Here is an 11,245-nt window from a genome sequence, read left to right as displayed (position 1 = left end):
AAAACGCTATAATATTGATAGATAGCTTTATTCGGATGCTATTAAAACCCAATTTTCTTGTAGTGAATTATGGATAAACAAAAAAATCTTTTACAAGACAAAGATGGAGTGAAGCCAAAAACAACTTAAAAGATCAACAAAACGCGGCGGCTTTTGTCGTATCAATAACAGATTAAAAATATCAAACAAAACAAAAACGGCGTCGTTTCAAAGCACTCTCTCTCTCTCTTTGTCCTCTTATCTAACTTGGAGAGCGACCAATAATTGGCTTTTGTCTTTCTCATTTGTTGATCCAATCTTTTTCCCCCAACCCCCAAATTTATCCAAATCCCTTCTTTGAGATATTTTTGCTTGGAAGCTTCTTCTTCTTCTTCCTTCCTCTTCCTCTTCTAGATTCTCAGCTACTACTGAGAGATCTGATGTGATTTGAGAAATAGTAGACTAAGAGAGAGAGAAACAAAAAAAATGGATCCGGGGAGTAATACACCGATCATGCCGATTGATTTACCGATTATGCACGACAGTGATCGTTACGACTTCGTCAAAGACATCGGGTCTGGTAACTTCGGCGTAGCTCGTCTTATGACCGATAGGGTTACCAAGGAGCTTGTTGCTGTTAAGTACATCGAGAGAGGTGAAAAGGTTTGCTTTTTATCATAACCCTTTTACTTAAATATTTCAATACGGATTAAAATATTTGATATTTATAGGCTTTTAGTGATGCTGATGATGATGATGATGATGATGATCCCCAAAGTTTCGGTTTTTTTGTTAGTTTCTAGATTTAGTACCTTCCCTTTTTATCTGATCCAGTTTGCTTTTTTAATTCTGTTTTCTGTTACTATGATTAAATGCTTCCAAAGTTTTCTCCTTTCTTTAATTCGTTTCAGTTTAATGCTTTTTATTTTGTATTTGAATTTGTTGTGATAATACTTTTTGTGTTTAACAGATTGATGAGAATGTTCAGAGGGAGATTATCAATCATAGATCACTGAGGCATCCTAATATTGTCAGGTTTAAAGAGGTATAATACACCTTTGATGTTTCTTCCTTTGTGTGTTTTGTATGTGGTAAGGCAGAGGGGTTTGAGTTTGTTTTGTGTTTTGTTATGGTTTTAGGTGATTTTGACGCCTACCCATTTAGCTATTGTTATGGAGTATGCTGCTGGTGGAGAACTTTATGAGCGGATTTGTAATGCTGGGAGGTTTAGTGAAGATGAGGTTTTGATTCTGATTATCTTACTTCTCTTACTTCTGTGTTGCGGTATCGATGTCCTAGTACTGATCTTTGAGTGTTTTTTTTTTTTTGTTTTAATGTATAGGCTCGGTTCTTCTTTCAGCAGCTTATATCTGGTGTTAGCTATTGTCATGCAATGGTGTGCAGAGCAATGTTCTTTTAGTTTGAATTTTTTCTCTTTCTCTTTTGTTTCTTTCTGAGAGTTTAATGATTCACTCTGGTAATATTATGTTTTGATTTCCCTATGAAGCAAATATGCCATCGGGATCTGAAACTGGAGAATACATTGTTGGATGGAAGCCCTGCCCCTCGTTTGAAAATATGTGATTTTGGATATTCCAAGGTACTATTTCTCTCAAGGTTTGTTCTCTGAATTCCAAGTTTGTATATGCTTCGACATGGCCCTGCGCAAATCAGTGGGGAACATCTTGAGACTCCTCGTTGTGCTTCTTATTTTCTCATGTTCTTTTGCCTATCATGTCTTTCCTACTACTGATTTATCATTGAAGCCCTAACCGATGCATTTCTTTTCTTCAGTCTTCTGTTCTTCATTCCCAACCAAAGTCAACTGTTGGTACACCTGCATACATTGCACCAGAGATTCTTCTTCGACAGGAATATGATGGCAAGGTAAGCCCCTGAGACCAATTCCTCTGTCTACATTTATACCACAATATTTTCTTTGAGTTGTCACTGAATTTTGTGGTGTTACAATACCCAGCTTGCAGATGTATGGTCATGTGGCGTAACCTTATATATAATGTTGGTTGGAGCATATCCATTTGAGGATCCACAAGAGCCAAGAGATTATCGAAAGACAATACAAGTAAAGCTTTTTTTCTAAGTTCTTTATCCACCACCTTCTTATACTCATTATCCTTCAAACTTGATTGTATTGAGTTTGCTTCTTCGTTGACCCTAAAACGCAGAGAATCCTTAGTGTCACATACTCAATCCCAGAGGACTTACACCTTTCACCAGAATGTCGACATCTAATATCGAGGATTTTCGTTGCTGATCCTGCAACAGTAAGTCCTACTCTTTGGAAAAAAAACTCTGTTCTTGAAAGCATTTTTGAGTTCTGAATAAACAAATTGAGAGATCCAATGTGGTGCAGAGAATCACAATTCCAGAGATCAAATCCGATAAATGGTTCTTGAAGAATCTTCCAGGTGACTTGATGGATGAGAACAGAATGGGAAGTCAGTTTCAAGAACCAGAGCAGCCGATGCAGAGCCTTGACACAATCATGCAGATAATATCAGAGGCTACGATTCCAACTGTTCGTAACCGTTGCCTTGATGATTTCATGGCTGATAATCTTGATCTAGACGATGACATGGATGACTTTGATTCTGAATCTGAGATTGATGTTGACAGTAGTGGAGAGATAGTTTATGCTCTCTGAGATTCTGAGGACAAAAGTCTGTTTTGTCCGTACTGTTGAGACACACCAGTGGAGTTTTGTCTTAGCTCCACCTCCATCCTTCATTTTGGGACCGTTTTGTTGGTTTTTTTAACTCTACAAACTTTGGATTCACATACATATATGTAATGTACTGTAATGTGTAATATATTTATGTATTTCTCTTTGTTTAATCACTATTGGCACATTTTATACAAATTATATATGGCATTAGAAATTTGAGGAAAATTATTCCTAAGTTGAATCTACATACATTTTATGTTATTCATATCACTACATTAGAGAGATTTGACATGATTGGGTCATCGAGAAATCATTACTTCCAAACAAATCGGATTTCGTGGTTTTTGTTCCGTGTTCTTGAACTCCACCCGATGTGGATATCAATCTTCGGTTTAGATCCATCATTTGAACATTCACCACTTTTCTCGGAAGATGGGTCTGTTTCTCCGACAATATCTTGACTAGTACTTTGCGATGTGCTATGATTGCTCTTAAAACAAGTACAATCCGATGGTTGACGCATGATTTCGTCAAGTTTAGTGTTCATTTCAGAAATCTTGGCCTTGAGTTCTTTGATATCTGCCCATTGATTTGACTTGAACATCCACTTCTACCATTCATCTTAATGTAGCTTCTAACTCTATGAATTTCTTCCAGTACCTAAAGATAAACAACAAAATTATTATTCACATGCTATTGTATAGAACATGATATAGGTTTTGTTAGATTTAGTGTTGGGCATTATGGAAATGGCATAGAAACCATTAATTAGCACAAACCACTAGGTTATGTATCATTGTCCGCTAACGATCTTCTAAATAAACAAAAAAAATTATGATCCAAACTATCATTTGGATACAGCAAATCAAGCTGAAAAAAACAACAGACTTAAACTTCAAAAAATTCTAGGTCTTAAATTGAAACCGAGTTAACCATTTATAATCTAAGAGATCTTATTTGAACATCATGAAACTAAGTCTATGTGACTATGTATGTCACGATATCAAGTTGTCAGTCTATGCATGTCATGGTATCAAATTATCAATCTAAGTTTTTAATGGTGTTAACTTAGAAATCGGTTTGACAAAAAAAAAACAAACAAACAAACAAACAAACAAAAATTGCCACAAAGAAGAAGTTTTTTTTTTTTTTTTTTTTTTTTTTCAAAACCATTAAACTAAATAAATTAGGCGACATCACATATATAAACCAAAAGAAATTTATGGATTTCAAGTAATATATACAAACCTGTACTTCTTGCATATGTTTATGCGTCTGACTTCCGCATAACCCTCAACAAGAGAAACAGCTTTTCCTAGGTGAAGCTTAAGACTTTCGTTGACTTCCCTTAATGATGAATCTTCCACTTTACTGCGCTTATCGATTTGAGCCACCAACGGAGTGATACTAGTGATTGTATCCTTGAGACGGTTTAAGATAAATCTTGTGGTTAGAGATCTATCTTTTGCTCTTTTGATGGCGTTTTGAAGGACTTGGAGACCAACTCCTAAAGAAGCCCCTATAATAGCCTCACTAATCGGCATTTTCTTGAGATTAGTTCTTTAGCTCTCGAGGTGTATGTATATATATGGAGGAGGAATCTATGTACATGGAACCATTGAAGAGTCTTTTGTTTAACCCAACTAAAGACACTAATTTATACCGATCGATCATCTCTCTTTCTTCTATGTGAAAGGAATAGACGGATCTATATCAACTTGCATTGCGGTATTAAAGCACGTCAAAATTCATTAAATTACGAAGAAGATGTGAAAATCGTTCTCAATGATTGATGACTTTGCAGACGTACGTCATACATATGTAGATTTGCTCATCATGTGTGTAATGTATATGATCAATGCAATGTTCGTAAATACAAACAATTTCGGTAAATAAATACCTACCATTAACACTAACACTCAAATCTATGACTTTTTAACATATGATCAGTCAAATTTTTACATTTGATTATTTCAGTTCTTTTTTTTGGCCTATGACACATATGCCACATGAAAATTTTAAGGCAAAACAAAACGCGTTTTGTGATGTTCGCAATTTGGTTTCTCCATCTTCAGATTTAGGATTGCCATTTGAGCAGCCATCTTTGACTCCAACTATGTTCTGATTAGTAATATCCTCATCAGATCTAATACAATATCTCGGTTGACGCATGATTCATCTATCATCTATAACTGTCCTAACTCTTTTGATTCTTCTCTTGTACCAAAAGAACATTGAACATTTGTATGTTATTACATGAAAAAATGAAATTTGGTATAGTGGTGGTGATATGAAATTAAGCCAGTAACTGAAACATTTTATTGTAATTAAAATGTAAGGAGGTATATGTTATTTATCCAAAAAAAAAATAAATAAATAAAAATTGAAACCTTTTTTTTTTGTGGCTGAGCGTGTCATTCACGTTTACCCCATCTGACTTTTCACATAGTGTGATGGTTTTTTCTTTTATTTTCGATGTTATAGTGCTATTTTCCTTACTATGTTTTCTAAGTTGGCTAGTGGGCAAAATCGCCCTTTAAGTGAACGATGCATGCAACAAGAAATTGTGGTTGAAAAGATTTCCTACCATATACTTTTGATTTTTTCGAGAGACGATTGTCGTAGGAAATTGGAAGCAGCATGTGAATAGAGAAAATAAGATTTGTATTATTATTGTTGTTCTGGTATTGAATAGAATGATAAAACTTATATATAAAAACAAACCATAACCAAAGAATATAATTAAAGGGATTACATAGAATAATATATAGTTAATATATATTAGAGTAATAGATGAGATTTGAGTAATTATTGGTGATACTGATATGGATGGTAATACTTTTTCTTTAGCTCCCTTAATCTAAAAGGGGATGATGAAGTATACATAGACACCAGAAGCAACGTCTTAAGATTAATTTCTTGGGAATTTGGTAGGAAAGTATTCTACGAATACAATGTTGTATGAATTTCATAAGAAATGCGTAGAAAAGTTTCCTACCAATTTATTATGAACAGTATTTCATAGGTTAATTTATGGTAGGAAAAACATAGGTCTTATTTAACATGTGACATTTTATTAACTTCTACACAAGTAGAAGTATAAAAGAAGGTAAACATGTGGTGGTGTAAACTTAGGAACGGTGAACAATTTCTTAGGAAATTTGTAGAAGTTGTAAGAAAAAAAACTATATATATAAGAAAAAAAATTGTTCATGTCTTGTGTGGTCTATTTTTCAGCTTGATTATAACTTTATCCCTATTATAGTTTTGGTTATTTTTCTACCATGGGTGTGATTTACTGGTTTAGATTATCATTAAAAATGAGTTTTAAATCTGATTGTTACTAACAGATAATAATAATAAATAATTAAATTATTGAGTAATACAATGTATGTTTTTATGATTCCATAAGTAACATGCAAAGTTATTATGGTTACTCGATAAAACATAAAATATATATATTTGATTTTTAAAAACCTAAAAAGACATTTTCATAAATGGTAACATTTTATCAATATTATACCATGCTAAAACTTTTTCTACATTCAAATATTTCATGGGTGAAACGTATTCTTATACAAAATAAATGTAATAAATTTTAAAAAAAATTAGTTACATATTTTGTTTGTCAAATACGGATTTTGGATCCGGATAATAGTTTTATTCATAGCAAATTTATTTGAATTGATTTATTTCGCACATAGTGCAAGTTGTTACCTAGTTGTATATTTTTCAAAAGCATTCATATACCACAAAGTAGTGACCAAGATATAGTGGAAGAAACATATTGATCAAAAGAAAATATTTAATCTAAATCGAAGATTAATATATATCCACATTCGCTGGAGTTCAAGTAATTTGTAATCCACTTCGTTCAAGTAATCTGTAATCCACTTCGTCTTGAAGTAATAATTCTTGATGTACGATGAAACAACCCAACCCGTTTCTTTTTAAAAAATAATTTATAGTAACAATACAATTAAATACCTCAAAATATTTAATTACAACTCAAACAATTAACCAACAACAAATTAATATAAAACAAACATCAACATGCACAGTGTAAAAATATAAATCAAACTAGCACCTTAACCAAGATTTCAACAACAAAATAATATAACCAATAATAAAACCGAGACCCTAGATCATTCTCCTTCTCATCGCCATGATTCCACGTCACATACCTGCACACCAAAAACAACAATTGAGATACGTGAGTATTACTAGAAATACCCAATGAGGCGATCCTCTCATTTCCAAGTTATACACACAAGCAAATCAAGAGTACAACCACAAACAAAACATAACAAATCATCCATTAAATAGAACAGTCAATAACACATTCACCACACCTACACATCATCACACAAAACAAGTCATACAGCCTAATCGCTCAGATAAGCTCATGGTCAAGCACTCACCTTAGCAAGCTGATTTTAACAACATATACAATCAGGAGAGACTCTCCTTGCTTCTGCAACAGTCCAGAAACATCCTACGACAAGTCACACAACCAAAAGCAACCTTGAAGCAAACTGGACAGAAACATCAGAAAGAACAGTCTCAAAGACGAAACCCTAAAATAAAAACCAATCGTTAACTATCAAATCCCTCCAGTAATAAGCTAGCCCTAGACATCACGAAGCTTCCCACAAAATTTCGTGCTGATTTGAAGCTAGACGAGACTACGATCTCAGTTACAATCATGGATGGTCCCAACTCGCGTCTGAGAAAACGTGTTTCAGAAAACTGCCAATAACTCACGGAGTTTAAACCCAAATTCACTTCAGTAAAAAGGAGAATGACGATGAAAGGCTCAGGAATAACTCTACCAACTTTCATAATCTTTGACAACGATTTGGTATGTCGAAACCGTTTCTTCCCAAACCATAACAATTCTGCTCCTTCTCTTTCTCTTTAACACAAAGCTTTGTTGATCTCTTTCTCATTCTCACCAAATAACAAGAGTTCTCTATCATTATCTCCCTCTCTCTGATCATAACCATTTCGACAACCACACACAAAAGAGAGGAGAAGAGGCATCACTTGATAAAAGAAATTTGGGTGTTGGTTTAATTAGACCGAAATTAATTAAAATCCACTCATTTGGTTTGTTCACCACAACCCAAAATATAATCCCAGAACACGGATGTTAAATATGATATGTTCAAATTGTAATACCCTAATGGTACTAATAGCCTTGCAATTGTAATACTATAGGGGTCAAAGAGACTCAATATCACACAATAGACTTATTAATTTTTTTATTATGCTAAATCAAAATTGTAATTAAAAAGCAATGCAAAGACAGAATAAAAAAGTGTTGTAAATTCAAGGATTAAAAACGCTACGCATAGGGAATAATCTCAGGAAATTATGGAATGGCTGATAATCTTGATCTAGACGATGACATGGATGACTTTGATTCTGAATCTGAGATTGATGTTGACAGTAGTGGAGAGATAGTTTATGCTCTCTGAGATTCTGAGGACAAAAGTCTGTTTTGTCCGTACTGTTGAGACACACCAGTGGAGTTTTGTCTTAGCTCCACCTCCATCGTTCATTTTTGGACCGTTTTGTTGGTTTTTTAACTCTACAAACTTTGGATTCACATATATATATATATATGTAATGTAATGTGTAATATATTTATGTATTCTCTTTGTTTGATCACAATCGGCACAATTTATAAAAAAAAAGTATATGACATTAGATATGACATTATAAAAAAAAGTCTAAGAGTGATTTGACACAATTGGTACGTCAAGAAATCATCACTTCATAACGAATCGGATTTCGTGGTCTTTGTTCTGTTTTCTTGAGCTCCAGCGAATTTGGATATCAATCTTCGGTTTAGATCCATCACTCGAGCATTCAGCGGTTTCTTCTGAAGGTTGGTCTGTTTCTTCTACAATATCTTGATTATTACTTTGTGATATGCTATTACTGCTCTTGAAACACATAAAGTTTGTTGGTTGACGCGTGTTTTCCTCAAGTTTAGTGTTCCTTTCAGACATTTTGGCCAAGAGTTCTTTGATATCTACCCACTGGTTGACTTGAACATCCACATCTACCATCCATCTTAATGAAGCTTCTAACTCTTTGATTCTTCTCTTATACCTAAAGTTGAAAACCACAAAAATGATGCGTACACATGTTATTTCATAAAACACAACTACATATTATTTCATTAAAAAAAAAAAAAAAAAAAAAGAACAATTCTTCTCTTATACCTTAAGAGGTTTTTCAAGAGTACTAAACTAAGAAATAAGTGAGGCGCCTTCATATATACCGAAAGAAATTTATGTAACTAAGAAATTTATGTAACTATATTGTATACAAAACCTGAACTTCTTAAGTAAGTTTCTGCGTCTGAGTTCTGCATAAGCCTCGACAAGAGAAACAGCCTTTTCAAGGAGATGCTTAAGATCTTCAATAACTTTCCTCTGTGGATCTTCCACTTCTTCGCTAAGCTTATCAACTTGAGCCACCAACGGAGTGAGCCTAAAGATTGTTGCATCGAGACGGTCAAAGATGTATGCTGAGGTTAAAGATCTATCTATAGCTTTTTTGACGGCATAATGAAGGGCTTGGAGAACAAATCCAAGAGCAGGCCTTACCACAATCTCAACAACTGACATTATTCTTGGAAATTAGAATAATCGCGATTATGATCAGGAAGATGGGCTTCAGCTTTCGAGATTAATGTATGGAGGAGTGACAGGGGCGGATCTAAATGTAAAGTAGGTAGGGCACGCACGTGCCATCTCCCAAAGCTTAATTTACAAATTAGTTGTAACCAATCTTCTTCTTCTTTCGTATTTATACAAAGCATACGTTATACATATGTAGTTTTGGCTACTTAATGTTTATAATCCACTTATTATATCATCAACATCGTGTAAGAATAAGGCTACTAAATAAAAAAAATTTGGGCTTTTAAAGTTATTAAATGGGCCTTAGGTTGTGTTATGCAACCAAAGTAAGTTAGGATTGAGCTAATCTTGATACATTTTGGTTGTTGTTGTCAATCACAGATGTGTTATATAGTTTATATTAAGTGAAAACGTGAAACAACTATCATTGGTTCAGGAACAAAATTCAAATGGTCTTACTGGGAACAATGGTACATCAAATCTTAAAGTGACACAGGCTGCAAAATCACAAATTGGGAAAGTCCCACTATTCTAAAGTAGATGTTAGACCCGTGAGGTAAACATGTGTTATTCATTGGGGAAAGTGATATTTATCTTGTTCTCATCTTCTCTACCAATTACAGTAAAAGTATTTATATCAGGAAAGTAGCTTTGGTAGGACCTTGCTCATCCAATCCTATCACGAAGGTCATCATAATAATTCATAAACGAGAAAAATGTTCAGGTTCTTCCCATCAAACGATGGTGTCACAGTCATCTTTGTCCTCTAAAAGTCACTTTCCCCAGCTAGATTTACCAGTCTGCACTTATGCAATGCATGGTGCCCATCTTAAGATGCCTCAAACCGTTCATGATGAGGGGTTAACTCATCTTGTTGTCCACATTAGTTGCATTTACTGTTGAAAATGCCTTTTGATCGATCTGAACAGTCTTCTTCTGTGGTCATTCGTCATTTGATAGATCTATTGTCGATCTTTCTATATGTAGGACATGTTTACTATTTGTCTCGTCTCTTTCAACTCTTTGTTTTTCCCTCTCTCTTGCCCTTTAGTGTTTTCAAGCTTTTACACTATTTCTAAAATTGGATTGTCATTTCTACTTTTCCGCAATGAATTATTTGTTCTTTTTCTTATTTTTTCTCCTTGCGGTATATTGTCTTTTGAGAGTTTCTTTTGGCATTGGATTGTACTTGCGTAGTTGTATTTCCTTACAAGTTCTAAATTTATTAATTCTTAAGAAAAATAACCCCCCAAAATGATCTTTTAGTAGTATCACTATTAGGATATTGTAGAAAATAAATTGTATAAATATTGGATGAAGAAGCATAAAGACTTGTGCTATACTCTCAATCTATCTATCTTCAGAGATATTGTTTTAAATTTAGTATAAAAATAAGAAAAATAGACTGACTAGAATTATTAATAAGACTTGAGAGTTTGTAAAAAATGAAGAGCACTCTTTTTTTTTCATGGTCGGCAAGATGGCAATGAAGAGTCACTATATATTCGTAGGTTCATACCTTAACTTATACGTACTTTTGATGTACATTTATTGCTAAATCTATAAGTGTATACGCATATTAATTTATGTACGTATACTTAGATACACAAACTTAAAAATAGAAAATATGTTTGAGGATTCTTGAGTCATTTACTTATCTTTAACAAAAAAAATGTATAATATATATAGTAGTACAATCTAAGATTTCTTTCATATTTAAATTTAAAAATATATATCTCTCAAACAGAAAACTTAAAATTAAACATATAAATAAATGGATCACACCTAGTTCTTACTATTTTATCATTGTTCTCATACGTTATATTTCTCTGCTGTCAATTTTGCTTCTTCTCGTAACGTTTGGAAAACCAAATTTGACTCGAAAAAGTTCCAATGGCCTAAAATTGCCGAGTAGTGAATCATT

The 11,245-nt window shown here is 33.5% G+C and overlaps 2 protein-coding genes and 1 pseudogene across 3 annotated transcripts; 1 reads left to right on the top strand and 2 right to left on the bottom strand.

The window, feature by feature from the left end:
- The first annotated feature begins 122 nt into the window (after positions 1-122).
- Positions 123-2,835, top strand: LOC104711592 (serine/threonine-protein kinase SRK2D). 2 transcript variants are annotated; one of them, XM_010428290.3, is made up of 9 exons: positions 123-642; positions 950-1,024; positions 1,119-1,220; positions 1,322-1,375; positions 1,487-1,579; positions 1,774-1,866; positions 1,958-2,062; positions 2,166-2,264; positions 2,354-2,835. In XM_010428290.3, the coding sequence occupies exons 1-9, from the start codon at positions 466-468 to the stop codon at positions 2,642-2,644; spliced, it is 1,089 nt and encodes a 362-aa protein (XP_010426592.2). In that variant the 5' UTR covers positions 123-465; the 3' UTR covers positions 2,645-2,835. The 2 variants fall into 2 exon arrangements, 1 of the variants encoding a protein (XP_010426592.2); XR_015566892.1 differs by having other exon boundaries at positions 266-642; positions 1,487-1,596.
- A 447-nt stretch (positions 2,836-3,282) lies between these two features.
- Positions 3,283-4,209, bottom strand: LOC147938853 (RPW8-like protein 3 pseudogene; annotated as a pseudogene).
- Positions 4,210-8,294: 4,085 nt separating this feature from the next.
- LOC147938852 (RPW8-like protein 3) lies at positions 8,295-9,381 on the bottom strand. Its single transcript, XM_087467107.1, has 2 exons — positions 9,011-9,381; positions 8,295-8,785 (listed from the first exon to the last, which is right to left on the bottom strand). The coding sequence occupies exons 1-2, from the start codon at positions 9,304-9,306 to the stop codon at positions 8,440-8,442; spliced, it is 642 nt and encodes a 213-aa protein (XP_087323233.1). The 5' UTR covers positions 9,307-9,381; the 3' UTR covers positions 8,295-8,439.
- Between the last annotated feature and the right edge of the window lie 1,864 nt (positions 9,382-11,245).

Source organism: Camelina sativa, chromosome 9 (genome assembly GCF_030686135.1).
Source record: "Camelina sativa cultivar CO46 ecotype springtype chromosome 9, ASM3068613v1".
In the NCBI taxonomy this organism is placed as follows: domain Eukaryota; kingdom Viridiplantae; phylum Streptophyta; class Magnoliopsida; order Brassicales; family Brassicaceae; genus Camelina; species Camelina sativa.
This window is presented reverse-complemented; position numbering and strand designations above follow the sequence as displayed.

Excerpts from the sequence above, each read along its gene's own strand:
- LOC104711592 (XM_010428290.3), top strand. The coding sequence starts at position 466 with ATGGATCCGGGGAGTAATACACCGATCATGCCGATTGATTTACCGATT. Across the intron at positions 643-949 it reads ACATCGAGAGAGGTGAAAAG|ATTGATGAGAATGTTCAGAG; the intron begins GTTTGCTTTTTA and ends TGTGTTTAACAG. Across the intron at positions 1,376-1,486 it reads TTAGCTATTGTCATGCAATG|CAAATATGCCATCGGGATCT; the intron begins GTGTGCAGAGCA and ends TTCCCTATGAAG.
- LOC147938852 (XM_087467107.1), bottom strand. The coding sequence starts at position 9,306 with ATGTCAGTTGTTGAGATTGTGGTAAGGCCTGCTCTTGGATTTGTTCTC. Across the intron at positions 8,786-9,010 it reads AACTTACTTAAGAAGTTCAG|GTATAAGAGAAGAATCAAAG; the intron begins GTTTTGTATACA and ends TTTCAACTTTAG.